Raw genomic sequence first — 26432 nt, 5'->3', positions numbered from 1 at the left:
TCATACGGACACATATCATCAGACGTCACTGATGCAGCAGCTGGGATGACGTCATTTTTGCTGTAATATAAAAATATTGCATCATAATTCCACATGTGGGATTATTATGAGTCATTCTGTGCGCGTGCACGAGGACGTGTTGTTGTTGTCGTGATTTCATAGTGTTTTTGAAAACGGGACATTTATGATAAAAAGCTGATGTGATGAATATTAATTATGTAAATGTGTATCATATAATAATAATAAATTAAATCCCTTGAAATCGTCTTTTCACAACAGCAACAGGCTCGACACGTCATCCCGTAAATATTAATACAGTTATATTTCCTGCGCCCCCGCTGCCCCCCCCCCCCTCGCCCCCGCCCCCCCGGTTGTTTCCGAGGTGGAGCCTGTGATACCCCGACGTCTCCAAACTGAACCACCGGGACCGGGACCAGCAGTCGGTGGCGGCGCAGATCCGGGACGCACCAGATCTGGAAGAAAGAAAAGGACCCAAATAAAAAAGAAAGGAAGGAAGGAAGAAAGAGGAAGAAGAAGAAGGTTTTTTTAATTAATTCATAATTCCTGCAGCCGGCTGTTCACCGAGGAGCTTCACGATGAATAATTTTTTCCTGCTGCCGCTTTTCGTCTCGATGATCACCGGAAAGTCTCCGAGGCTGAAATTCGTTCTGCACGGTCGGAGCTTCATTTATTTATTTATTTATCTATTTATTTATGAATTTATTGTGTTTATTTAGGTATTTATTGTGTTTATTGGCGTGTTTTTTGTATTGATTGGTGTCTCCATGTCGCCTGTCATGTTGTATTAATGTGCGCGCGAGGTGATGGAGGCGATGGATGGGTGAATAGAGGGATGGAGGGATGAATAAAGAGAGAGTATTCTCTCTGTTGTTTTGGTCCATTTGTTCATATTGACGGTTATATCTGTATTAATGAGACAGCCCCCCCCCCCCATGCCCCTCCCCCACCGGCCGAGGAGTAAATGACGCGCTCACATGTCCACAGACTGAGGTGCACATCTGGATAGAGACTCAATATGTTACCGCAGTGGCTGATGGGGCTTTCGTGTCATTTTTTCCATTTCCGGTCGGCGGTCGCGTGCATATCCGCTCACGCGCACGTTGCAATGCGTTTGGATGTGATTTGTGCAACTCGTGGCTTTAACCGTTTGGCCCCCTTTGACACCGTGCGCGTGCATGTGTGCGCTCTGTGTTTCAGTCACGTGCACGTGAACGCAACCTTGTGGAGGAAAGCGGTCCCCTGAACGCACCGCTAAATCCGTGGTGGTGCGTTCAGGGCTCGTTGCAGCTGCAATGCGGGACGCGGCAGCTGCTCCACACTGCAGCAGAGACCCGGGGAGCAGGCCACCACGCGCGCGCGGTGTATTTACACTAGACGTGGAGAGGATGGGGGAAGGGAGGAAGGTAGTAGGAGGCAAGGGAACATAGTTATCTATTCCACTCACGCACTCACGCGTCCTCTGATGCAGTCAGAAGGTGGGGGCTGTGTGTCTCCCCCCCCTCCTCCCCCGCAGAGGAGCACGGTATACGACACGCGCAAAATGACGGCCCCGTGCACGCGCACACCGTCCAGTGAAGCTCCATCACAGGGCCGGACACGGGCCGCGCGCCCCAGACGGAGGATGCGTGTATTCTTATATTTATTGTACATCGGATACTAGACTATCACAATAAGCCCATTACAGCTCAGCAGGGACATGACGTCATCAAACATCCATCCCACACAAACAACTAGAGCTTCGTAGCAATATTATTATTCCCTCATGACTGATGTTCAAGCTGTTTTACAGTCTTATTATTATGGGATGTTACTCGCTCAGTGACTCAAGGAGACCTTTGAGTTGAATCCTCACGGTGAATCTGTAATGTGAGGAAAAACATCGAGGAACACGAAGGAGAGGAAGAGCAGCACATAGAAACAATGAGCTGGACGGTGAGGAAGGAGGACATGTGAGGAGGTGAAGGAGTGAAGGAGCGAAGGAGATGATGAGTAAAGGAGTGAAGGAGAGAAGGAGTGAAGGAAAGAATGAGTGAAGGAGTGATGGAGAGAAGGAGTGAAGGAGAGAAGGAGTGATGGGGAGAAGGAGAGAAGGAGAGACATATGAGGGGTTGAAGGAGAGAAGGAGAGAAGGAGTGAAGGAGTGAAGGATGGAAGGAGTGAAGGAGAGAAGGAGTGAAGGAGAGAAGGAGAGAAGGAGTGAAGGAGAGAAGGAGAGAAGGAGTGAAGGAGATTCCGGACATACCGTCCCGGTCTTCTTCTTCTTCTTCTTCTTCTTCTTCTTCTTCTTCTTCTTCTTCTTCTTCCTGATCTCCTGTAGATGACGTGATGATGTCATCGTAATGCTCATGACATCATCATGACATCATCACCGTAACCCTGATGGACTCAGTTGAATCCACATGTTCTTCTTTTTCGTGTCACGGAGAAGCTGCTCTGCATGTCGTCGGCGAATATATGAACGTGGCACTTAGAAACGAGGCCTTCTGATTGGCTGTCGTCTCCTCCAGTCGTTCTCCTGACCTCAGATCAAAGCTTTAAATAAAACCTAAAATAAACTACAGACGGTTTATTTCCTGCAGCGGTTGGCGAGCCGCGGTGAACACAAACTAAACCATCACTTACCTCCTCCTGAAGGAACATCAATCAGACTCCCGCCAAACAGAGAGGGCCGCTGTTTCCATAGCAACCCAGTGGGTTGTCTATAGCAACCCGCACCACTTCATTCTGTCTCTACTGTCAGGGTTTCATCGAAATCATATTTCATCATATGTAATCATTATTAACACCGTGATGATCACATTAAACAACTGTGTGAACTTTGTCCTGCTGCTTTTGAGAGATGGACAGATGGAGGGATGAATATATAGATATATACAGTAGATGGACAGATGGATGGATGGATGAATATATAGATATATAGATGGACAGATGGATGGATGGATAGATGGATGGATGGGTAGGTAGATAGATAGATAGATAGATGGAAAGATGGATAGATGGATGGATGAATATATAGATATATAGATGGACAGATGGATGGATGGCTGGATGGATGGGTAGGTAGATAGATAGATAGATAGATGGAAAGATGGATAGATGGATAGATGGATGGATGAATATATAGAAAGATAGATGGATAGATGGATGGATGGACAGATGGATGGATGGATGGGTAGGTAGATAGATAGATGGATGGATGGACAGATGGATGGATGGGTAGGTAGATAGATAGATAGATGGATAGATAGATGGATGGATAGATGGATAGATGGATGGACAGATGGATGGATAGATGGATAGATGGATGGATAGATAGATGGATAGATGGATGGATAGATGGATGGATAGATGGATGGATGGACAGATGGATGGATGAATATATAGATATATAGATGGACAGATGGATGGATGGATGGGTAGGTAGGTAGATAGATAGATGGATGGATGGACAGATGGATAGGTAGATCGATAGATAGATGGATGGATGGATAGATAAATAGATGGATGGATAGATGGATAGGTAGATCGATCGATAGATGGATAGATACATAGATAGATGGATGGATAGTTGTCTATAGCAACCCGCACCACTTCATTCTGTCTCGACTGTCAGGGTTTCAACACACACTTCTTTTCTCTGTCTGACTGTCAGGGTTCATCTAAATCATATTTATTTCTAAATCATATTTCATCATATGTAATCATTATTAACACCGTGATGATCACATTAAACAACTGTGAACTTTGTCCTTTTATTATTTTTTATTATTTTAGCTTCCTCTGTCAACTGGGTTTCATTCATTTGAATGTGTTTAGCTGTGAAGAGAGAAACAATCCTGAATCCTATAATAACTTCTCAGTTATTCTCACCTGAGCTACCTGAGCTACCTGATATACCTGAGCTACCTGAGCTACCTGAGATACCTGAGATACCTGAGCTACCTGATATACCTGAGCTACCTGAGATACCTGAGCTACCTGAGATACCTGAGATACCTGAGCTACCTGAGATACCTGAGATACCTGAGATACCTGAGATACCTGAGCTACCTGAGATACCTGAGCTACCTGAGATACCTGAGCTACCTGAGATACCTGAGATACCTGAGCTACCTGAGATACCTGAGATACCTGAGATACAGGATACCTGAGATACCTGAGCTACCTGAGATACCTGAGCTACCTGAGATACCTGAGCTACCTGAGATACCTGAGATACCTGAGCTACCTGAGATAACTGAGATACCTGAGCTACCTGAGATACCTGAGATACCTGAGCTACCTGAGCTACCTGAGATACCTGAGCTACCTGAGATACCTGAGATACCTGAGCTACCTGAGCTACCTGAGATACCTGAGATACCTGAGATACCTGAGCTACCTGAGATACCTGAGCTATCTGAGATACCTGAGCTACCTGAGATACCTGAGCTACCTGAGATACCTGAGCTACCTGAGATACCTGAGATACCTGAGCTACCTGAGATACCTGAGCTACCTGAGATACCTGAGATACCTGAGCTACCTGAGATACCTGAGCTATCTGAGATACCTGAGATACCTGAGCTACCTGAGATACCTGAGCTACCTGAGCTACCTGAGATACCTGAGATACCTGAGCTACCTGAGATACCTGAGATACCTGAGCTACCTGAGATACCTGAGCTACCTGAGATACCTGAGATACCTGAGCTACCTGAGCTATCTGAGATACCTGAGATACCTGAGCTACCTGAGCTACCTGAGATACCTGAGCTACCTGAGATACCTGAGCTACCTGAGATACCTGAGATACATGAGATACCTGAGCTACCTGAGATACCTGAGCTACCTGAGCTACCTGAGCTACCTGAGATACCTGAGATACCTGAGCTACCTGAGATACCTGAGCTACCTGAGCTACCTGAGCTACCTGAGATACCTGAGCTACCTGAGATACCTGAGCTACCTGAGCTACCTGAGCTACCTGAGCTACCTGAGATACCTGAGATACCTGAGATACCTGAGCTACCTGAGCTACCTGAGATACCTGAGCTACCTGAGCTACCTGAGATACCTGAGCTACCTGAGCTACCTGAGCTACCTGAGATACCTGAGCTACCTGAGATACCTGAGATACCTGAGCTACCTGAGATACCTGAGATACCTGAGCTACCTGAGCTACCTGAGATACCTGAGCTACCTGAGATACCTGAGCTACCTGAGATACCTGAGATACCTGAGCTACCTGAGATACCTGAGCTACCTGAGCTACCTGAGCTACCTGAGATACCTGAGCTACCTGAGATACCTGAGCTACCTGAGATACCTGAGCTACCTGAGATACCTGAGATACTTGAGATACCTGAGCTACCTGAGATACCTGAGATACCTGAGCTACCTGAGATACCTGAGATACCTGAGCTACCTGAGCTACCTGAGATACCTGAGCTACCTGAGCTACCTGAGCTACCTGAGATACCTGAGCTACCTGAGCTACCTGAGATACCTGAGCTACCTGAGATACCTGAGCTACCTGAGCTACCTGAGCTACCTGAGATACCTGAGCTACCTGAGCTACCTGAGCTACCTGAGCTACCTGAGATACCTGAGCTACCTGAGCTACCTGAGATACCTGAGCTACCTGAGCTACCTGAGCTACCTGAGCTACCTGAGATACCTGAGCTACCTGAGATACCTGAGCTACCTGAGCTACCTGAGATACCTGAGCTACCTGAGCTACCTGAGATACTTGAGATACCTGAGCTACCTGAGCTACCTGAGCTACCTGAGCTACCTGAGATACCTGAGCTACCTGAGATACCTGAGCTACCTGAGCTACCTGAGCTACCTGAGCTACCTGAGATACCTGAGCTACCTGGGATACCTGAGCTACCTGAGCTACCTGAGCTACCTGAGCTACCTGAGCTACCTGGGATACCTGAGCTACCTGAGATACCTGAGCTACCTGAGCTACCTGAGATACCTGAGCTACCTGGGATACCTGAGCTACCTGAGATACCTGAGCTACCTGAGACACCTGAGATACCTGAGATACCTGAGCTACCTGAGATACCTGAGCTACTTGAGATACCTGAGCTACTTGAGATACCTGAGCTACCTGAGATACCTGAGCTACTTGAGATACCTGAGCTACTTGAGATACCTGAGCTACCTGAGATACCTGAGCTACCTGAGATACCTGAGCTACCTGAGCTACCTGAGATACCTGAGCTACCTGAGCTACCTGAGATACCTGAGATACCTGAGCTACCTGTGCTACCTGAGATACCTGAGCTACCTGAGCTACCTGAGCTACCTGAGCTACCTGAGCTACCTGCTGATGTTCTCGTGTTCTCCTCAGAGGCCTCCCGGTTCCACTTTGCCCAGCCGGAGAACTACATCAGCATGTTCCACCCGGCGGGCAGCGACCGGCTGTACGTGGGCGGCCGGGCGGCCGTGTTCGTGCTGACCTTCACCAGCAGGGGGGTCCGCGACCTGGTGGTGAGTGTGTGTGTGTGTGATCTCTCAGATACACACATGTGCGATGTGTCTGAAACACTCAACCGTGGCTCCTCCCACAGATCCCAGCGGCCTCCGACCAGACCGCCGTGGACACCTGCAAGGCGAAGGCCGCGCCCCTCGAGGTAGAAACTCAAACTCCTCCCCCATCAGTGTGTTGTCATGGATGACGTCATCATCTCTCTCATCGCCCTCTTCCATGATCATGTGCGTGAGGTCAGTGGAGCTCCTTCACCCCTCAGAGTCCTGACCGGCTGCTACGCGACATTAAGGAAGGAAATACAGATGAGAATTAAATACACATGAATTCATCTTGAGAATGATCAAGATCATGGATTCTGATCTTTCATTCATTCTCGGGTTGAATTTGCCGTATCGCTAAAAAGAGAACACATTTTAATTTCTTCTGGTCGTTGATGTCTGAGCCTCTCTCAGGTGTCTGAAGGTGAACTCGGTCACCTTCATGAGGTCAGGAGCCAGAAGGATGTCGCTCCCCTTCCTTTGTCGCCTGAAGGGCCCAGAGTGTTCTGGCCAGCCAATGGGAGCAGACCGAGGACTCTTAAAGGGACAGGCCTTTAAAAAGATGTGTTAAAACAGACATTAAAACAATAATAAAAGGTTATTTGAACATTAATAAAGCATAAACACTTGTTCTGGTAGAAACCCAAATGACAATAGATGAATCAATGGATGATTAGGTAGGTAGATGGATATATAGATAGATAGATGGATAGATGGATAGATATATAGATGGATGGGTGGGTGGATAGGTAGATATATAGATCGATAGAGGGATGATGGATAGATGGACGGATAGGTAGATATATAGATGGATGGGTGGGTGGATAGGCAGGTGAATAGATGGATAGATGGATGGATAGGTAGATATATAGATGGATGGGTGGGTGGATAGGCAGGTGGATAGATGGATAGATGGATGGATAGGTAGATATATAGATGGATGGGTGGGTGGATAGGTAGATAGAAGATTTCTTCCCCTCGCTCCAGGGCCCCGTCATGCTAAATCATTTCATATCTGATTCACCGTCGTTGTGTCAGACTTCTCACACGCCAGGTGACCTTCAGCCAGGTGATCTTTAGTCAGGTGACCTTCAGCCACGTGATCTTTAGTCAGGTGACCTTTAGTCAGGTGACCTTCAGTCAGGCTCCATGTGGAGAACCTTTCACCAGCTAGAAGTCCACCGGTTCAACAGGCCTGATGTCAGCTGAGCACCTCCCCCCCCCCTGAGTGTACCGGAGGAGTGATACTTTACTCATGACCAAGAAGGCGCTGACTCAGGACCAGACGAGGTCTCAGGTCCAGTCGCACCTCACAAGCTGGAGAGTAAAGGAGCAAAGTGAAACCGTAAGTCTCACTTTGACCCTTACACGACCCCCAGAGAGGCCGACCTCTTCAGCTCGTGAACTCTTGCTTCTGAGGCCCTCTGTGGGTCTGGTAGAGCTTTAGAAAAATCATTACTTATTTTAGCAATACTGCCTTTATTTTAGGAGGCGGGGCATGAGGAGAAAAGAGGGAGGAGCTCAGACAGATCTGGATTCTTCTTTCTTTAAAGCTGTCTCTGTCTCCTGGTGAAGGTCTAGACCTCCTCTCTCTCAGGGGGAACCTGTTGCTCTTTACACAGCGTCACTTTTTCCCGGCTCGTGATGACGTGGATAACATGCAAATTATAGACAAAGCCCCCCGGCCTCCATCTCACACGTTGGCTCTGGACGTAGATCCAGTCATTAAAACATGGACGCCGCAGCAGAAGACGATGGTTTGAGCTCCGAGGTCCTCGAGTGTAGAAGAGCCTTAAAACAAGTATTTCTCTCGAGAACACAAAGTACAACAAAATGTGCACGCTCGCCTACACATCCACCTACACACACACACTCTCAGACACACACATCCACCTACACACACACACTCTCAGACACACACATCCACCTACACACACTCACTCTCAGACACACACATCCACCTACACACACTCACTCTCAGACACACATCCACCTACACACACTCTCAGACACACATCCACCTACACACACTCACTCTCAGACACACACATCCACCTACACACACTCACTCTCAGACACACATCCACCTACACACACTCACTCTCAGACACACACATCCACCTACACACACTCACTCTCAGACACACATCCACCTACACACTCACTCTCAGACACACACATCCACCTACACACACTCACTCTCAGACACACATCCACCTACACACACTCACTCTCAGACACACACATCCACCTACACACACACACACTCTCAGACACACACATCCACCTACACACACTCACACATTCATTCCTCATTCTCCATCCTCTGAGACACAAGTCCATGTTCCTGTACTTGATGAATAAGTCAAGCTCCTCTCTGTATCTGTAATCCCCGATCTGTGGGTTTCTTTCATCCTCCCCCCTTTTCTCTCTTTCCTGCCGATTTCCCCCCCGCCTTTCCCCCCTGCCTTCATTTCCCGCCTCCTTCATTTCCCGCCTCCTTCATTTCCCGCCTTTGTTTTCTAAATCCCCCCCCCCGTCTTTATTTTCCACCTTTTCCATGCCGCCTTCATTTCCCGCCTTTATTTCCCGCCTTTTCCCCCCCGCCTTTTTCTCCGTCTTTATTTCCTACTTTTTTCCTGCCGCCTTTATTTCCCGCCTTTATTTCCCGCCTTTTCCCCCCCGCCTTTATTTCCCGCCTCTTTCTCTCACAGATGGAGTGCGATAACTTCATCACGGTCATCCAGAAAGTGAACGACACGATAATCGTGTGCGGGACGAACGCCGGCAGCCCCCGGTGCTGGATGCTGGTGAGAGCTTCCATTGTTATTAATATTATCATTATCGATGTGTTCAGTGATGAATACGGATAAAGATGTTTACTGTATGGTGGGAACAAACAGGTTCAAAAGGTCAGCCCTCCTCCTCTCTCTCCTCCGGCAGGTCAACGACACGGTGCTGACGGACGTCCGGGGCAATGGGCAGATGGCGTCTGCCTCCGAAATCTCCCCGCCGTACCCGTCCCAGAAGTCCATCAGCCTGCCTGCAGGTAACTGAGGCTTTGTAGATTCTTCGTGGTTTAGCATCAACAGAAAGGAAGACGCCGCAATGAAGGTCGCGTTGTTACAGACAACCTCACAGACGACCTCATAGGCGACCTCACAGACGACCTTATAGGCGACCTTAAAAACAACCTTAAGGACGACCTTAAAAACAACCTTAAGGACGACCTTACAGACGACCTTAAAAACAACCTTAAGGACGACCTTACAGACGACCTCACAGACGACCTTACAGACGACCTCACAGACGACCTTACCGATAACCTTACAGGCGACCTTTGGTTTCGATTGGCCTCTGTGTGCACGGTCACACAGGAAGTGAACGTTTGGACACTGCCGAAACCGCCAGCTGCTTCCTCCCGAGTAAAAAACGAGCGGGTCGCTCTTTAAATAAAATCTGAACCCCATCACAGTAAATAATCAAGAAATAATAATGAATGATGTCACACTTTATTTGAATTTTGTGAAGAAAAAAAAACTTGCCGAGCAGGCCGGCCTCCAGCTGGACGGGGGGGGGGGGGGGGGGGAACCAGAAGACGTCAGAGCAGGGGCGTCAAACTCATCTTCACCGTGGGCCTCATCAGCATCATGGCCGCCTCTTAAAGGGCCGGTGTAACTGAAGATCTGTATAAAGTACTCCCGAACATACTCTTAAATATCTCTCTTGCATTTGATTATTGTTTATTACAAGAGTAGAAATATTGTACACATGAAGATGTATCTAATATTATAACACAAATATTTTAAATTTGAAACCTTCAAAATAAAAGCACAGGATATAAAGGTGACCATGTGTCTTTCAAGCCGTCAGGGGCCGCGTAAAATGACGTGGTGGGCCGCATTCGGCCCGCGGGCCTCGTGTTTGACACCTGTGATCTAGACGCTTTGAGGTGCTCCGCATCTTAAACACCGACCGGCTCCCCGGTGAAGAGGTTTCAAGGGCTCCGCCGTCTGTGTTGCCATGGAGACGGGGCTCCAAGTGGGGTTTGAGGACGCTTTGATTGGCGGCTCGTCTCCTTCTGAACCTTGAATACCCCTTTCTTTCTCTCTACAACCTCCCTCCCTCCCTCCCTCTCAGATGGCAGCCTGTACTCCGCCATGTCGTCGGTGGCGGGTCACGCCGGCTCCATCCGACGCACCTTCGGTTCCCAGAAACTCCTGAAGACGGAGAACGTCTGGCTGCTGAGTGAGTATGAGGAGTAGGAGGAAGAGGAGGAGGAAGAGTAGGAGGAGGAGGAAGAGGAGGAGGAGGAGAAGTAGGTGATTGAGGAAGAGGAGGAGGAAGAGGAGGAGGAGGGGGATGAATAGGAGGAGGAGGGGGAGGAGGAGAAGTAGGTGATTGAGGAAGAGGAGGAGGAGGAGGAAGAGAAGGAGGAGGAGGAAGAGGAGGAGGGGGAGGAGGAGAAGTAGGTGATTGAGGAAGAGGAGGAGGAAGAGGAGGAGGAGGAGGAGGAAGAGAAGGAGGCGGAGGAAGAGGAGGAGGAGGAAGGGGAGGAGGAGAAGTAGGTGATTGAGGAAGAGGAGGAGGAGGAGGAAGAGGAGGAGGAAGAGAAGGAGGAGGAGGAAGAGGAGGAGGAGGAGGGGGAGGAGGAGAAGTAGGTGATTGAGGAAGAGAAGGAGGAGGGGGAGGAGGAGAAGTAGGTGATTGAGGAAGAGGAGGATGAAGAGGAGGAAGAGGAGGAGGAGGGGGAGGAGGAGAAGTAGGTGATTGAGGAAGAGAAGGAGGAAGAGGAGGAGGAGGGGGAGGAGGAGAAGTAGGTGATTGAGGAAGAGAAGGAGGAAGAGGAGGAGGAGGGGGAGGAGAAGTAGGTGATTGAGGAAGAGGAGGATGAAGAGGAGGAAGAGGAGGAGGAGGAAGAGAAGGAGGAGGAGGAAGAGGAGGGGGAGGAGGAGAAGTAGGTGATTGAGGAAGAGAAGGAGGAAGAGGAGGAGGAGGGGGAGGAGGAGAAGTAGGTGATTGAGGAAGAGGAGGATGAAGAGGAGGAAGAGGAGGAGGAGGAAGAGAAGGAGGAGGAGGAAGAGGAGGGGGAGGAGGAGAAGTAGGTGATTGAGGAAGAGAAGGAGGAAGAGGAGGAGGAGGGGGAGGAGGAGAAGTAGGTGATTGAGGAAGAGGAGGAGGAAGAGGAGTATGAAGAGGAGGATGGCCCTCCAGAAGGGACCTGGTCCCTCCACATGGTCCTGGACCTGGTCCCGGTCTCACGGTCCTGGACCTGGTCCCTCCACATGGACCTGGTCCCGGTCTCACGGTCCCCCTCTGGTCCCAGACCCTCAGTTTGCGGGCGCGGCTGTGATCCCCTCGTCCGTCCAGCACAAGGAGGAGATCTACTTCTTCTTCAGCGAGTTCAACAAGACGGCCCGAGTCGACGAGGAGCCGTACAAGGCGCGCATCGGCCGGGTCTGCACGGTGAGGACCCACACGCTACACGCTACACGCTACACGCTACACGTGATCATTTTAAATATATATTTATATATACAGATATATATACAGGTATATATATAAATATACGACCTATATACAGTCGTATGCAGAAGTTTGGGCACCCCTGATAATCTCCATTACTTTCATCTATAAATTGTTGGGCATTTGGATCAGGAACTTCTTTGTCATATATATAATACTTCATGGACACAGTGATATTTTAGCAGTGAAATAAGGTTTATTTGATAAACAGAAAATATGCCATATGCATCATAAGAGAATTAGACAGGTGCATAAATGTGGGCACCCCAACAGAAAAATCACATTAATATTTCGTAGAGCCTCCTTTTGCAAAAATAACAGCCTCTAGACGCTTCTTATAGCCTCTGATGAGTGTCTGAATTCTGGATGAAGGTATTTTGGACCATTCTTCCTTACAATACATCTCCAGTTCAGTAAGGTTTGATGGGTGCCTAGCGTGGACAGCCCGCTTCAAGTCACCCCATAGATTTTCAATTATATTCAAGTCTGGCGACTGGGATGGCCATTCCAGAACATTGTAGTTGTTCCACTGCATAAATGCCTTAGTGGATTTGGAGCGATGTTTGGGGTCGTTGTCCTGCTGGAACACACAACTCCGCCCTAACTTCAGATTTGTTACAGATTCTAGAACATTATTGTCAAGAATTTGCTGGTACTGAGTTGAATCCATGCGACCCTCAACTTTAACTAGATTCCCAGTACCTGCACTAGCCACACAGCCCCACAGCATGATGGACCCCCCGCCACATGTTACTGTGGGCAGCAAGTGTTTTTCTAGGAATGCTGTGTTCTTTTGCCTCCATGCGTAACGCCTCTTGTTGTGACCAAATAGCTCTAGCTTTGTCTCATCAGTCCACAGCACTTTGTTCCAAAATGAGCCTGGCTTGTTCAAATGTAGTTTTGCAGACCTCAAGCGAGCCGGTTTGTGGCGTGTGTGCAGAAAAGGCTTCTTCCGCATCACTCTCCCATACAGCTGTTCTCTGAGCAATGTGCGCTGAATGGTGGAGCAATGCACAGTGACACCATCTGCAGCAAGATGACCTTGCAGGTCTTTGGAGGTGGTCTGAGGGTTGTCCTTGACCATTCTGACCATTCTTCGCCTTTGCCTCTCCGCTATTTTTCTTGGCCTGCCACTTCTGGCCTTAACAAGAACTGTGCCTGTTGCCTTCCATTTCTTAATAACATTCCTCACAGTGGAAACTGATAGCTGAAACCTCCGGGATAACTTCTTGTAGCCTTCCCCTAAACCATCCTGCTGGACAGTCTTTGTCTTTAGATCATCCGATAGCTGTTTGATGCCCCATGTTGCCACTGTTCAGAGGAGAATCAAAGAGAAGCACAACTTGCAATTGGCTACCTTAAATACCTTTTCTAATGATTGGATGCACCTTTCTATGGAATTGAAGGCGTAACGAGTTAATCAGACTAATTATGTGTTGCAGTTAATCAGCATTTAGTAGGTACAGGTATTCAAATCAACAAAATGATAAGGGTGCCCAAACTTTTGCACAGCCTATTTTTCACATTTGATTTAATTTCACACAACTAAATACTGCTACACTAAATATCTTTGTCTGGAAAACACCCCAGCACTCAGTGTTAACTAGAAAATGAATATTACACAACTGTGATCTTTTTTTGGTGAAGACAGAGTAAATTATCATGCAGCCTCAGAGGGGTGCCTAAACTTTTGCATACGACTGTATGTATATGTTTAAATTATATATATATATGCATATTTATATATACATATGTTCATATATATATAAATTATATACTGTATATTTATATATATATATATATATGAATAATATATGAATACATAATTTTTATATATACTGTATATATATCTATATTTATATAAATATTATATGAGATATTGTGGTCTTGGTCCCCCCGTGGTGACCTTGTGGTCTTGGTCTCGGCCCCCCCCCCCCCCAGGTGGACGAGGGGGGCATCAAGGCCCTGCTGGCGGACTCGTGGACCACCTTCATGAAGGCCCGGGTGATGTGCGGCGCCGGCAACACGCAGCAGCAGTACAACAACATGAAGCAGGCCGTGGTGCTGACGGCGCACGACAAGAGGGCCGGGGTCCTGTACGGGCTGTTCTCCAACGCATGGTGAGACCCACCCACAGGCCCCCAGACCACACACCCCCTCCCCCACAGGCCCCCAGACCACACACCCCCTCCCCCACAGGCCCCCAGACCACCCCCCCCCACAGGACCCAGACCACACCCACAGGACCCAGACCACACCCACAGGACCCAGACCACACCCCCACCACCCCTCCCCACAGGCCCCCAGACCACCCCTCCCCACAGGCCCCCAGACCACACCCCCCACAGGCCCCAGACCACACACCCTCCCTCACAGGCCCCCAGACCACACACCCCTCCCCACAGGCCCCAGACCACCCCCCAGGCCACCCTCCCAGACCACACCCCCCACAGGCCCCCAGACCACACACCCTCCCTCACAGGCCCCCAGACCACACCCTCCCCACAGGCCCCAGACCACCCCCACAGGCCCCAGACCACACACCCCTCCCCCAACAGGCCCCCCCTCCCAAACGGATCAGGTCAGGTCTGTGTTCACACAACATAAGAGCTGTGAACTCATAACTCATAACTCATGACTCATAACTCATAACTCATGACTCATAACTCATGACTCATAACTCATGACTCATAACTCATGACTCATAACTCATAACTCATGACTCATAACTCATGACTCATAACTCATGACTCATAACTCATAACTCATAACTCATGACTCATAACTCATGACTCATAACTCATAACTCATAACTCATGACTCATAACTCATGACTCATAACTCATCACTCATAACTCATAACTCATGACTCATAACTCATGACTCATAACTCATAACTCATGACTCATAACTCATGACTCATAACTCATAACTCATAACTCATAACTTATAACTCATGACTCATAACTCATGACTCATAACTCATGACTCATAACTCATAACTCATGACTCATAACTCATGACTCATAACTCATAACTCATAACTCATAACTCATGACTCATAACTCATGACTCATAACTCATCACTCATAACTCATGACTCATAACTCATGACTCATAACTCATAACTCATAACTCATAACTCATGACTCATAACTCATCACTCATAACTCATGACTCATAACTCATGACTCATAACTCCTGACTCCTCTTCCTCAGGGGCAAAACCGTGGTGTGCGCCTACTCCATCGAGGACATCGACCAGGCCTTCAGCACCTCCAAGCTGAAGGGCTACAGCAGCCCGTTCATCGCCGGCAGCCGGCCCGGCATGGTGAGGGCAGAGCGATCCATCACAACAACAACAACAACAACAACAAACGGCCCAGAGGCTCACCGGTCCCCTCTCCTCCTCCGCAGTGCGTCCGTAAGAACTCCACGTCCGGCGCCGGCGGCCACAACGACATCAAGAACCTGGGCGTGATCCGGTACCACCCGGAGATCGAGGACGTGATCCGGCCCGTCGGCGTGGCGCCGCTCGACCTGCCGGACGACGCCCAGATCACGCACGCCGTGGCGGACATCGTGCTGGCGGTCAACGACGAGCACTACAGCGTCCTGTACCTGGGCACAGGTGTGTGTGTGTGTGTGTGTGGCTGTGTGTGTCTGTGTGTTACTTTTATAATCTGCATTTCCTTTTTACATCGATAAACAACTGAGCCGAGTTTTTGTGGTTATTTTGTGTTGTTTTTTAGAAATGTCTCTTTTTGTCATAATTTTGCGTCTCTTTATAACTATTTTGTGTATTTTTTCTAGTTATTTTGTCTTCTTGTCATAATGTTGCGTCTCTTTGTAGTTATTTTGTGTCTTTTTGTCATAATTTAGTGTATTTTTTAGTTATTTTGGCCTTTTTGTGGATATTTTGTTTCTCTCTGTCATATTCTTGTGTCTTTTTGTAATTATTTTACGTGCCTTCTAGATCATTTTGGTCTAAACGTCGTCGTCCCGCTGGAGTCGTGCCCCTCCCCCCCAGGAAAACAATCTGTCTCTCCAGATGTTTAATACTCCTCCTCCACCTCCGTCCTGAGAGCAGCTGCTGAACCCTTTCAGTATTTACTGTCTGCAGCTGCTCCGGTTATTGTGAATAATAATGAAGAGAGGAGGATTTAAACGTTGATGCGCGGCGACGTTTGTTCTCACCATTTAATTAATGCAAAGAAAAGACAATAAAACGTGAACCTCAGCCCCGAGCGCGAGAAGAAGAGAAGCGAGGTTCAGACGTGTTCCGAGGAGAATCCATTTCATATTTTCCAATTAATCAAAGAGCGGCGGAGCTGCAGTTACTCACAGCCTCGGTGGGAGATCACCATGGCAACCGTGACAAGTCACATGCTCCGTGTCTCACCTCGCCGCTCGCCGCCCACGAGACAGGCGGCGAGCGGCGTCTTCCTGAGGAGCCGGTTTCATCCTGCTGGCCGCTCAACAGGCGTGTTCTGGGTCACACACACACACACACACACATACACACACACACATACACACACACACACACACACGTACACACACACACACACACATACACACACACATACGGAGCGCATGCTTTTAGTCTTCCCCGGGGACGGACACTCCGATGACGGGTTCAACATAATAAATACCTTTGAAGGGAATGAGGTCATCGCTGCTGATGACAGAAATATGTGAAGTGCACTCTAAATGAAAACCGGCGTGCACGTTCCCCCCCCCTCCCCCTCCCAGCTCCGCATTGATCCAATCAGAACCAATCAGAGCCAATCAGACCCTATACGAGCCGATCAGAGCCGACACTCGAGCTCAAGTAGAGTGACGACTCGGCGGGGGCTCAAGGGCACCTCGACCCCAGCGGAGGACATCACTCATCACACCTTCTTCCGGCCCAGCCGCCGGTCGGTGAGGTCACGTGACCGAGCTGGACACACAGCTCGGTCCTGAGACCGGATCCAAAGGTGCTTTAGGCTTATAGGCCAGAGAAAATGTTGTCCTTTGTACAGCAGAGTCAAGCTTTTGGTTTGTGGAAGAGATGCAGAGGAACTTGAAATAAAGAAATACATACATAAATGAATAATGCGAATAACAATAATTAGTACTATTAGTCTGCATTATATATTGCGTAAGATAACGGACGGTTCTGGAACAGATGGTTTCTTAGACTTGAGGTGGAAGAAATGCCAGAGCCACACACACTGAATTCATTTTTCTCTGTACCTGACACTCGAGGTGGCGTCAAGGTCAGAGAGGAGGGTCGAAATGTTGTTATAGGCGTGGGCGAGTGACGGCAAGTCAGCGGAGGTCGTAAGGTCTGGAGAGGAGACGGACCTTTGAGAAGGAGAGGCTGAATCTTCAGGCCAGCTAGAAAATTTATTTATTGACCTTTTTTGGGACGGACAACAGGCGAAGCTTCAGGGCGAGGCGTGTGTGCAGCTGGGTGAAGGATACCTGCACTCAGCAGAATCCCCGGGTAAAATAAAACCCCCAAAATAACCTGATAATCTCAGCAGAAGTCACAGCCGTGCAGCAGCGTCACCGTCTGCTGACTCGACTGTACCGGGATGAAGGAGACGGAAATAACCGCGGACGGGATTAAAGAATCCCGAGAGATTTAAACGGATGAACTGAGGAACGCTAGCTTTGACGACGGGAAGAAACAGAGATCTAAAAACACAATGAGGCAGATTGGAAGTTTGAGACAGTGAGGCGAGAACCTGAGTGGATGAAAGGCATCGGCGTCGACACATCTTCACAGCGGGGAAGGTACAAAATCATCTGATGCGTCATTATTTAGAGATTCAAAGCAAGAGAGAAGAGCGCGACACGTCGGTTCAGTTGTGATGTGTTCCTCTTCTCTCCGTCGCCTGAAGACCTTTCTGTGTCCTCGAATAGAAACACCGTCCCACGGGATTCCGCCCACACTTCAATGTCCAGTTGGAGAGAAATCTAGGCCACTTAATTTTGTTCCTGTGTCTCACATCGGCTCAGGGAACGAACCGAGAGAACGTGACGCGGGACAGGAGAGGCGGAGCGAAGACGCGGGCCGCTTTCATCCGTCGGGAACGGAACCTTCTGCGATCGAGTCCACTCCGTCGGGCGCATTGCCGTTGCCGGTATCGCGGCATCGGTTCCATCCGACGTCGAGGTCCTCCACTCCTTTAACGATGTCTTCTCCCTCCTCCACAGACCAAGGCAAGATCCTGAAGGTCCTCCACAGCAGCGAGGGCGTGTTCGTCATATCTCAGTACTCCCTGTTCCACAACGAGGGCCCGGTTCTGAACATGGCCATCGACTCCCAAAAGGTACAACGTTCTAATACGCCACCATCGTCTCGCCTGAGTTTACCGTCAACCAGACGAGGTTGTGTTTGAAGGGATTTAAAGAGACAGGATGGCTTTCTTTCTTATTATCCTCGTTGTTATACCACGAAGGTTTTAACGATAACCGCTGCACACAAAGCCAACATCTGGCGACTGGAGAGTTAATCTTCCTGTTGATCTTTGGGATTATTTCAGCCTTCAGAACATAACCAATATCTTCCAGTGATGAGTTTAGATATTCCTCATGTTTAAATTGAGGGTTTTTGTAGTGTATGAAAGCTGCTTCAGAGGCTCTGGCACCCTAAAAAACAATAAAACATTGACTTGTAACTACCGTGTCACGAAAATAGTCAAGCGAGCCGACTCATTGACTCATTGCATCCCTCTTCCCTCCGCACAGGGACACCTGTACGTGGGCACGGCAATGGAGGTCCAGCGGCTGCCGCTGGCCGACTGCGGTCGCTACGGCGACACGTGCAGGGAGTGCATCCTGTCCCGGGACCCGTACTGCGGCTGGGACCGATCCAGGAGGAGGTGCATCCCCATCCCGCCCGGATACAACGTCACCACCGGGTACGAATGTGTGTTTGTGTGAGGTCACGGCTTTTTCCTTTTCCCACCTTCTTTTTTCCTGCCTCCTTTTTACCCGGCTCTTTATTTCCTGCCTCCTTTCTTCCCGCCTCTTTTTTTTCTGCCCCCTTTTTCCCGCCTCTTCCCCCCCCCTTCTTTTTCCCCGCCTCCTTTCTTCCCGCCTCTTTTTTCCTGCCTCCTTTTTCCCGCCTCTTTTTTTCCTGCCTCCTTTTTTCCCGCCTCTTTTTTTCCCGCCTCCTTTTTTCCCACCTCTTTCTTTCCCGCCTCCCTGGCATTGTTGAACGATTTCAGTGGTGCACGTTTTAATTTATAAGTAAACAGTGGGTTTTGAGCCATTGGTCTTCCTAATGCTGCTTATTTTCTGTGATAATTCTTTCCCTACAGGACGCTGGTTCAGAACCTGGACCAGTCAAACTCCTCTGTTTGTGGGGAAGCTGCTGGTGAGCCCCTTATCTCTCTCTGTGTGTCTTTATTCAACCAAAATAGGAACATTCTTCTGAGTTCAGTTAAAAGATGATTATCATATAATTGAGCAGGGTCCAGAAGCCCACAGGGAGTCTCTTCTTTTAAACTTTTTCTCTACATCACGGCCAGTTATACCCTCAGCTAATCTTGACCTTACTCCCCTCTGGATGGACGGCTATCTGATTTTAATCCTGCTTTTTACTTCCAGCTGGGTCAGTGATGAGGTCCGTCTATTTATCCCTCCAGAAAATAATAAGAACCACGAGGTCTTTAACTAATATCTCGGAGCAAAGGAATTATACGTTTCACACGACGTGCTTTTACTCACTCTATGCGTCTGGTATTCTGCGATATGAAAGTGTTATTTTGTGCATGTCTTTGTCCCTCCAGCTCTGAAGCAGCGCCGCACTTCCCCTAGAGAAGTGCTGGTGCAGGCCAACACCTCCGTCTTCCTGCCCTGCCCCGTGCGCTCCTTCCACGCCGCCTACCGCTGGGAGAAGGACAACTGCATCAAGAACTACCCGTGCCTCTTCTCCGGGGGCTACTGCGTCCTGGGTCCGGCCGTGGACACGCCCCTGAGGGAGGGCGTGTTCCGCTGCATGGCCACCGAGGACGGGTTCAAGGTGGAGGTCATCTCCTTCAGGCTAGTGAATGGCGGCGGGCTCCCGGCCGCCTCCTCCTCCGCCGCTTTGGGGCCGTTGCTCCTGCTCGCCGCGGTCACCCTGTGGCTCCGTTAACCCCGCGGCTACCGCTAATGCTAATACCCCCCTTATCATCCTCACCGGCTCTCTGTGCGAGGAAGAGGAGGAGCCTCTGTTAGGAGGTTGGGTTCGCACGGCATCAAAGTTCACGGTTGGGTCGGACGTCGTCAAATTCTGTTCTTGTTATTTTTCTTGCATGAAGAGCGACATGTGCAGCCATCTTGTTAAGAGCAGAAGTTTGAAAATCGAAGTTAGCGTCCCGTGAATTCGACTCGTCTCGCGGGTTTCGATCGACCGTGACTCGGTGCTTTTGCGAACCTTTCCTCTCGTTAACATATCGTGTGAGTTGGGGCGAAAACAACGCCGATACCAGGCCGATTATTTTACTTGTTTTCAAATCGACTTGACTGTGCTTATTTGTGAATATATAAACCTTTAATACCGCTCTCAAACGTCTAATCATTTATCTTGTTAAACTTCATCGGTATAGACCATTGTCTGGTATTGAGATTTTAAAAAGCCTTAAAACTGCTAAGCACAATTTTGCAGTCGAGGCCTAAAACATGGCCGGGAGGGAAGTGTCATCTTTTTGACAGGAAGTAGGCGGGTGGGCGGTAGCTCGTCTTCGGAAAAAAACATCACTGTGTCTCAGCACCTCCTCCTCAGACGAGGCAGTTTCTTGCATCTTTTTATCAGATGGTACCAAACGCCGTTATCACGCCTTGTTCGCAGCTTTGTCCGTTGTTTTATTAATTTGTTTAAGTGTAATTTTTGCATATTTTCTCCTCCCCAGAGCATCAGAAACAAAACACTTAACAGAATGTAAAGAAGAAAAAAACATTGCCCGCAGCTCCCACAGATCAATATTAGCGCTAGAGAGAGAGCCTTCAGAATAAAAGCATGACATAATTAAATTAAGCCATCAATCAATGGGGAAGTGTTTATAAGCATTTATTGTGGGGAGACGATAGTTCGCAAGTTATGTAAAACAAAATGGCCGTTTTTGTTGTTGTTGAGAATTCCGAGTCCCGACGACGCGTAAAGACGTGAACAAGGTGTCGCGCTATAGCAACACTCACATCATCACGAGGGCGGACGAAGCTATGCGGAACGCCATATTTAGGCTTTTCATTTCATTGTTTGCTTGTAAAAAAAGAAAGAAGGCTTGTACTTGTACTTGGAGTGTGTTCTGTATTTTATTGCTACGCAGATGCTGATTTCTACCATTGCTGCCTACTTGTGAGACATTTTGTGTTGATTGTTTGGGTTTTATGCCATAGTTAGAACGTGACACGTACCCATCGACCGCGTTGCCTCTCTCTCTCCAGGGACATCCAGACACTGGTCGTCTTTCTCGTACGTTTGTGTTTCTCTAAGCTGTGAAAAAAGAAAAAAAATTGCTCGACAGCTGCAGTCACGACATGTCGTCAATACCAGGAGGTTCAAGCTACGTGTAAAAGGAGGTTGGTTGTGTTTGCCCAATGACCCCGAAAGCTAAACCCTCTGAATACAGAACAGCCGCATGAAGAAGTGATGAATTATGCAGCGCATTAGCAGCTTCTCCAGAGCGCTGGCGATCTTCATTCAGTGGCGTCGGATAGATCTGACTTCCACTGTGCCAGAGATGTCATTTATAGCCAATTAGACGACGGGGTCGACTCCTCACGCGACGGACTAACGAACGTGTTTCACACCGTCGGGGAACATGTCCTCAGCCGGGAGGATCTCCAGGAGGTGTCGTGTTCCTCTTGATCGTCGTTGAGCGACCTCGTCTTCCCCCGACGCGCATTTGCAAATATTCCACGCTCCTTATAGCCGACAAGATATTTCATCCTGGAGAAACTCTGAGCGTGTGAACCCCCCCCCCCCCCCCCCCAAAACCCCCCGTCTGCGTGTCTCGGCATCGACATCACGGTCGACACATTGTGCGGAGGCTGTTGCCGCGCCGACCTTTGAAGGAAATGATGTCAACACACACAGAAGGGCTCGGGGCGAGCGTTGTGATCGGCCTCAGAAAGCTGTGCGGGAGAAGCCGATGTTTCCTCTGGTGTTACGAGCTTCCAGATCCACGCTAGACAACGCAGCACGCATCTTACGGATGAAAGTCAACGTTTCTGAACCAGAAATGTGTTTCATGGATCTTTCAGCCTCGTGAAACGCTTGCAGGAACAGAAAACAACGTCACGTGGTCACGTTGTAAGAAACACAACTAACGTGACAACGTAACAACGTAACTCAACAACTGTAACCCCGCAAACGCAACGTAACAAAGTAACAATGCAATAACTCAACAATGCAACAATGTAAGATACGATTGTAACGCAACAATGTAACGCAACAACGTAACGCAACAACGTAACGCAACAATGTAACGCAACAATGTAACGCAACAACGTAACGCAACAACGTAATGCAACAGCGTAACGCAACAGCGTAACCCTGAGTGAACTTTCGTTTGTTAGGCTGCAGCGGCTCCTGGGTGAAAGTCGTGTGTTTGACCCCATGAGGGCTGAAGGGTTTTCTCCGCCTCTCGGCGAGCTCGTTCAGGAACTTTCATCAAATCCATATTCTGCGTCAATTGCTTCAGAAACAACAACATTCAACAACTCATTGCTTTCCAGAAACGTAGAATGCCGACACGGCCGAATGTCCTTTTATCAGTGGCGGGCCGTCAGGGCCAGCAAGGCCTTCTCTGCTGGCCTAAACATCATCAGAATATATATTTTTTTCTAAATATATTTCCCCACAAATATGTATTCAATTATTTCCCAGAGTAAGAGTTATTCTCTTAATTTCATAGCGTTCCTCTTGGTTGCGCTGCTGCCAGCGCCAGGTTGAGATTTGGAGGGCTGGTTTTTATGTTAGATCTTTTATCCAATCATATTCAGCCATCGTGTGTTGCCAGGGGGCTAAAATCTGCCCTTAGGCCTTCAGAATCAACATTGCGGGCGCTGGTAGCTTCAAGTGAATGCGAATGACAATGTTGTGTCAACCAATCAGCTTTAGAGTTGGCTCCTCTAGGCCTTCGAGAAGGCCCCGGAACCGGCACAGGAGCCAGCTAGCAGGCGGAGTGCTGCACGTCTTTTGATTGGATTACCAATATTGAGAGGCGGGGCCTATGGGCAGGTAGATGCAAAACCTCAGAACTAGGAAACTGAATTTGATAAAGGAATTAATTCGCGGACTACAAAGCTGTTTTTTCAACCCACAATGGCGGAAGGAGGAGAAGATGTCGATTTGGTCGAGCATATACTTGAAATCTGCTTTGGGTGCGACAATGCCCTGTTTAGTGAACAAACGAGTGCAAGTGACTTTTTTTCCTTCTTTTTCTCCGTCCCGATGCGCGCATTCTGCAGAGCGCGAGACGGAGAGCCGAGAGAAATGACATGCTGTTGTGTAGATACGATCAACTTCAGACGGCTGTTTAGTTTAATAAATGAACAAAGACGTGCTATAGAGAAAATGACGGGGGCGGGCCAAATTTTTTTAATGTCATGCGATCTACCAATACTACGCCGCGATCGACGTATTGAGCAGCCCTGGTCTAGAGCCATGGCATCATAATGATAGTAATAAGAGGTGGATTAATTCGGGTGGGACTGTGTAGGACCTCACTGAAGGCCCAGGCCCCAGGCCCACGGCCCGCCACTGCCTTTTATGGACACTTTTAAAACACTCGGGACTTGCCTGGACCCGGAGCGCATGAGGCTGTTGCTGGGGAAGAGTCTCTCATAGCGTCAGAGCTCACGGCTGGACGGATCAAACCTGGATCATCCTGCAGAGTCCGTGAGAGTTGGCGGATGTTTGAATGTTGCCGAGGCCTCAATCGACTTTCACCCAGACCTTTCTCCGTCTCCTGATTCTTCTTGTTTGTTTCCAAGAAGTATTCCTCGTCACCGAGTACTTTACGTTGTAGGAACGACGGAGACGTTTAAAAGTGAGGGTTTGTCTCCTAACCTTGAGTTTCAATGGGGTCTGATGGTCGCTGCTGTGCACAGCTGATTACACTTCTTCTGCCACTCGGGCAGATGGAATCGAGCTTTCGTCACGCAGCTCTTCCCCTCCTCCTCATCCTCAGCGCCGCGGGGCTGCGTTCTACTGCGCGGCGGCTGGGAGATGCGTTTAAGCTTTGATGAGGATGTTAACACGGTCGCTCTATCCAACGTCAGTTATCGCTCGCTCTCCTCCGTCACGCTCCGTTAAACGGCTCATTTCCTTCAAAGCGAGCTCTCGATCCGCCTTCAGGGAACCGGCTTCATGTTTATCTGCTGGGAGCAAATCAACGTCGAGTGGAGCGGGTCGCTGTGTTCTGTGTTCTGTACCTGATGTATGTCCACGATGCTGTGTCTCCATATATCTCATTTTAAAACTGACAAGCCGAACTCTATTATTATTATTATTATTATAGAAAAAAAAGATTTCTATTGGTGCCATTCCGTGTCTAATGCCATCTCATAACATGTATTTAAAAAAAACAGATATCTACAGTGCAATAGATATTCATGTAACTAACCCATATTGACATGTGCGGTGAAAATTAATAAAACACAAGTATAAAGAAATTATTCACTGTCTTTATTTGAAGGGAAATGAATTGCTTTAAACTCTATTAATTTAAAAGATTTATATAAATGAGGTATTTTATGTGATATTCAGGGGAAATTAATTGATGCAGTATATACATGCTTATGACATATCTTAGGGGCTTTTTTATTTCCTTTCGACTATCATTAATGAATTCGAATCCATAATCGTATTCATCATCTTTTTCTCGGGTAAAGCAATTAGATACTCGATAAAGAGCAATAACAAAAAATATATAATTTTCTCAATTTAATCTATTTATTTAGTCAATTCAGGGCTATTGGAATCAAAATGTTTCAGTTAATAACGATACAAAGGTGCATGGAGACGTTCAACTGGCAGAATATTGGTTGAAGGTTCCCGTCAAGACGAGCAGGTTGCATCGTCGCCACCTGTTGGCCAGATGTTTTGGTGTATCAGCAAAATATGTAAAAGCATTTCAAACTGACTGAACTGAAGTCTCCAGTCTTTGAGAACCTGATCACGTGGCTACATGCTAATGAACTTTGATAGGAAAAAGACAAGGTCGTACTCAAGGGAGTGTTGCCCCGCCTTCTAATGACGTTTAATAACAATAAGTGAATGAGAGGAGAGAAATGTGGCAATTACCCCTCAGTGAGCTTCTGCATTGTTGAGTGATCCTCGTCATGAAAGGACCTTGATGAGGCAGCGCGTAAAACACAAAGCGACCACGATTACAATGACAACACGCTGTGAAAGGAATACACTCTAACTTCTATACAACCAGAGGAGTCGCCGCCTGGTGGTCAGGAGAGAGAATGCAGCTTTAAAACATGAAGCATAGACTTCTATACAACCTGAGGAGTCGCCCCCTGGTGGTCAGGAGAGAGAATTCAGCTTTAACACATGAAGCATAGACTTCTATACAACCTTAGGAGTCGCCCCCTGGTGGTCAGGAGAGAGAATTCAGCTTTAACACATGAAGCATAGTCTTCTATACAACCAGAGGAGTCGCCCCCTGGTGGTCAGGAGAGAGAATGCAGCTTTAAAACATGAAGCATACACTTCTATACAACCAGAGGAGTCACCCCCTGGTGGTCAGGAGAGAGAATGCATAAGGCTCTTGGGCATTTGCTTTACTTTTCAAAATCTGAATCTTGCAAATATGGGTATTGTTAAAAGAAGATAACAATCAACAAGAGTAATATAACTGTTTATTTGTTTACCAGGAGAGGGCTTGTGACTGTTGTGAAATATTAATTCAAATTAGAATTGTTCAACCTCAGCCATAGAGCAACGGTTATAGAAAACTCAAGTTATGCACGTTCATGTTTTGGGAATCGTCTTTTGTTATCTTGCGTTCTGAGAGTAAAGTGAGACCAACAACCTCCTTCAGTAAAAGTAGTTTTAGAAGTCAATCGAGTCCTGAGCTCTACTCTCAGAACAAAGACCCCGAGTCTCCATCAAACAAACAAAAGACTGCTTATCAACTCTATTCACATTTACCCACAGAACGAAGCCCTTGAATATAAATCCTCCTTTCTTTGTAATCAGTTTGGCACATTCATTATTCTGCAGTTATCAGGAGCACACACACACACACACACACAAACCACACACTAAGAAATAGATGTCAAGCCAATGCCCCGAAAATACATCAAAGCCATATTCCATTATAATTGTTCCAGAAGTCCTATCTCTCAGATCAATGAGGTCA

At 48.0% G+C, this 26432-nt stretch overlaps 1 protein-coding gene across 2 annotated transcripts; it reads left to right on the top strand.

The window, feature by feature from the left end:
• Positions 1–391: 391 nt before the first annotated feature.
• si:ch211-113g11.6 (uncharacterized protein LOC559008 homolog) lies at positions 392–24732 on the top strand. 2 transcript variants are annotated; one of them, XM_056405901.1, is made up of 14 exons: positions 392–675; positions 6365–6504; positions 6585–6647; positions 9258–9353; positions 9487–9592; positions 10684–10791; positions 11870–12009; positions 14011–14189; positions 15289–15400; positions 15487–15700; positions 18280–18395; positions 18814–18986; positions 19389–19444; positions 19860–24732. In XM_056405901.1, exons 1-14 carry the CDS (start codon positions 597–599, stop codon positions 20204–20206), a joined length of 1929 nt encoding a protein of 642 aa, XP_056261876.1. In that variant the 5' UTR covers positions 392–596; the 3' UTR covers positions 20207–24732. The 2 variants fall into 2 exon arrangements, with proteins under 2 accessions (XP_056261876.1, XP_056261877.1); XM_056405902.1 differs by lacking the exon at positions 392–675 and having other exon boundaries at positions 6469–6504; positions 6585–6738.
• Positions 24733–26432: the final 1700 nt, after the last annotated feature.

This window comes from Pseudoliparis swirei, chromosome 22 (assembly GCF_029220125.1).
Source record: "Pseudoliparis swirei isolate HS2019 ecotype Mariana Trench chromosome 22, NWPU_hadal_v1, whole genome shotgun sequence".
In the NCBI taxonomy this organism is placed as follows: domain Eukaryota; kingdom Metazoa; phylum Chordata; class Actinopteri; order Perciformes; family Liparidae; genus Pseudoliparis; species Pseudoliparis swirei.
This window is presented reverse-complemented; position numbering and strand designations above follow the sequence as displayed.

Coding starts and splice junctions, on each gene's coding strand:
- si:ch211-113g11.6 (XM_056405901.1), top strand. CDS start 597: ATGAATAATTTTTTCCTGCTGCCGCTTTTCGTCTCGATGATCACCGGA. Junction 6,648..9,257: donor CGAAGGCCGCGCCCCTCGAG/GTAGAAACTCAA, acceptor TTTCTCTCACAG/ATGGAGTGCGATAACTTCAT. Junction 9,593..10,683: donor GTCCATCAGCCTGCCTGCAG/GTAACTGAGGCT, acceptor CCTCCCTCTCAG/ATGGCAGCCTGTACTCCGCC.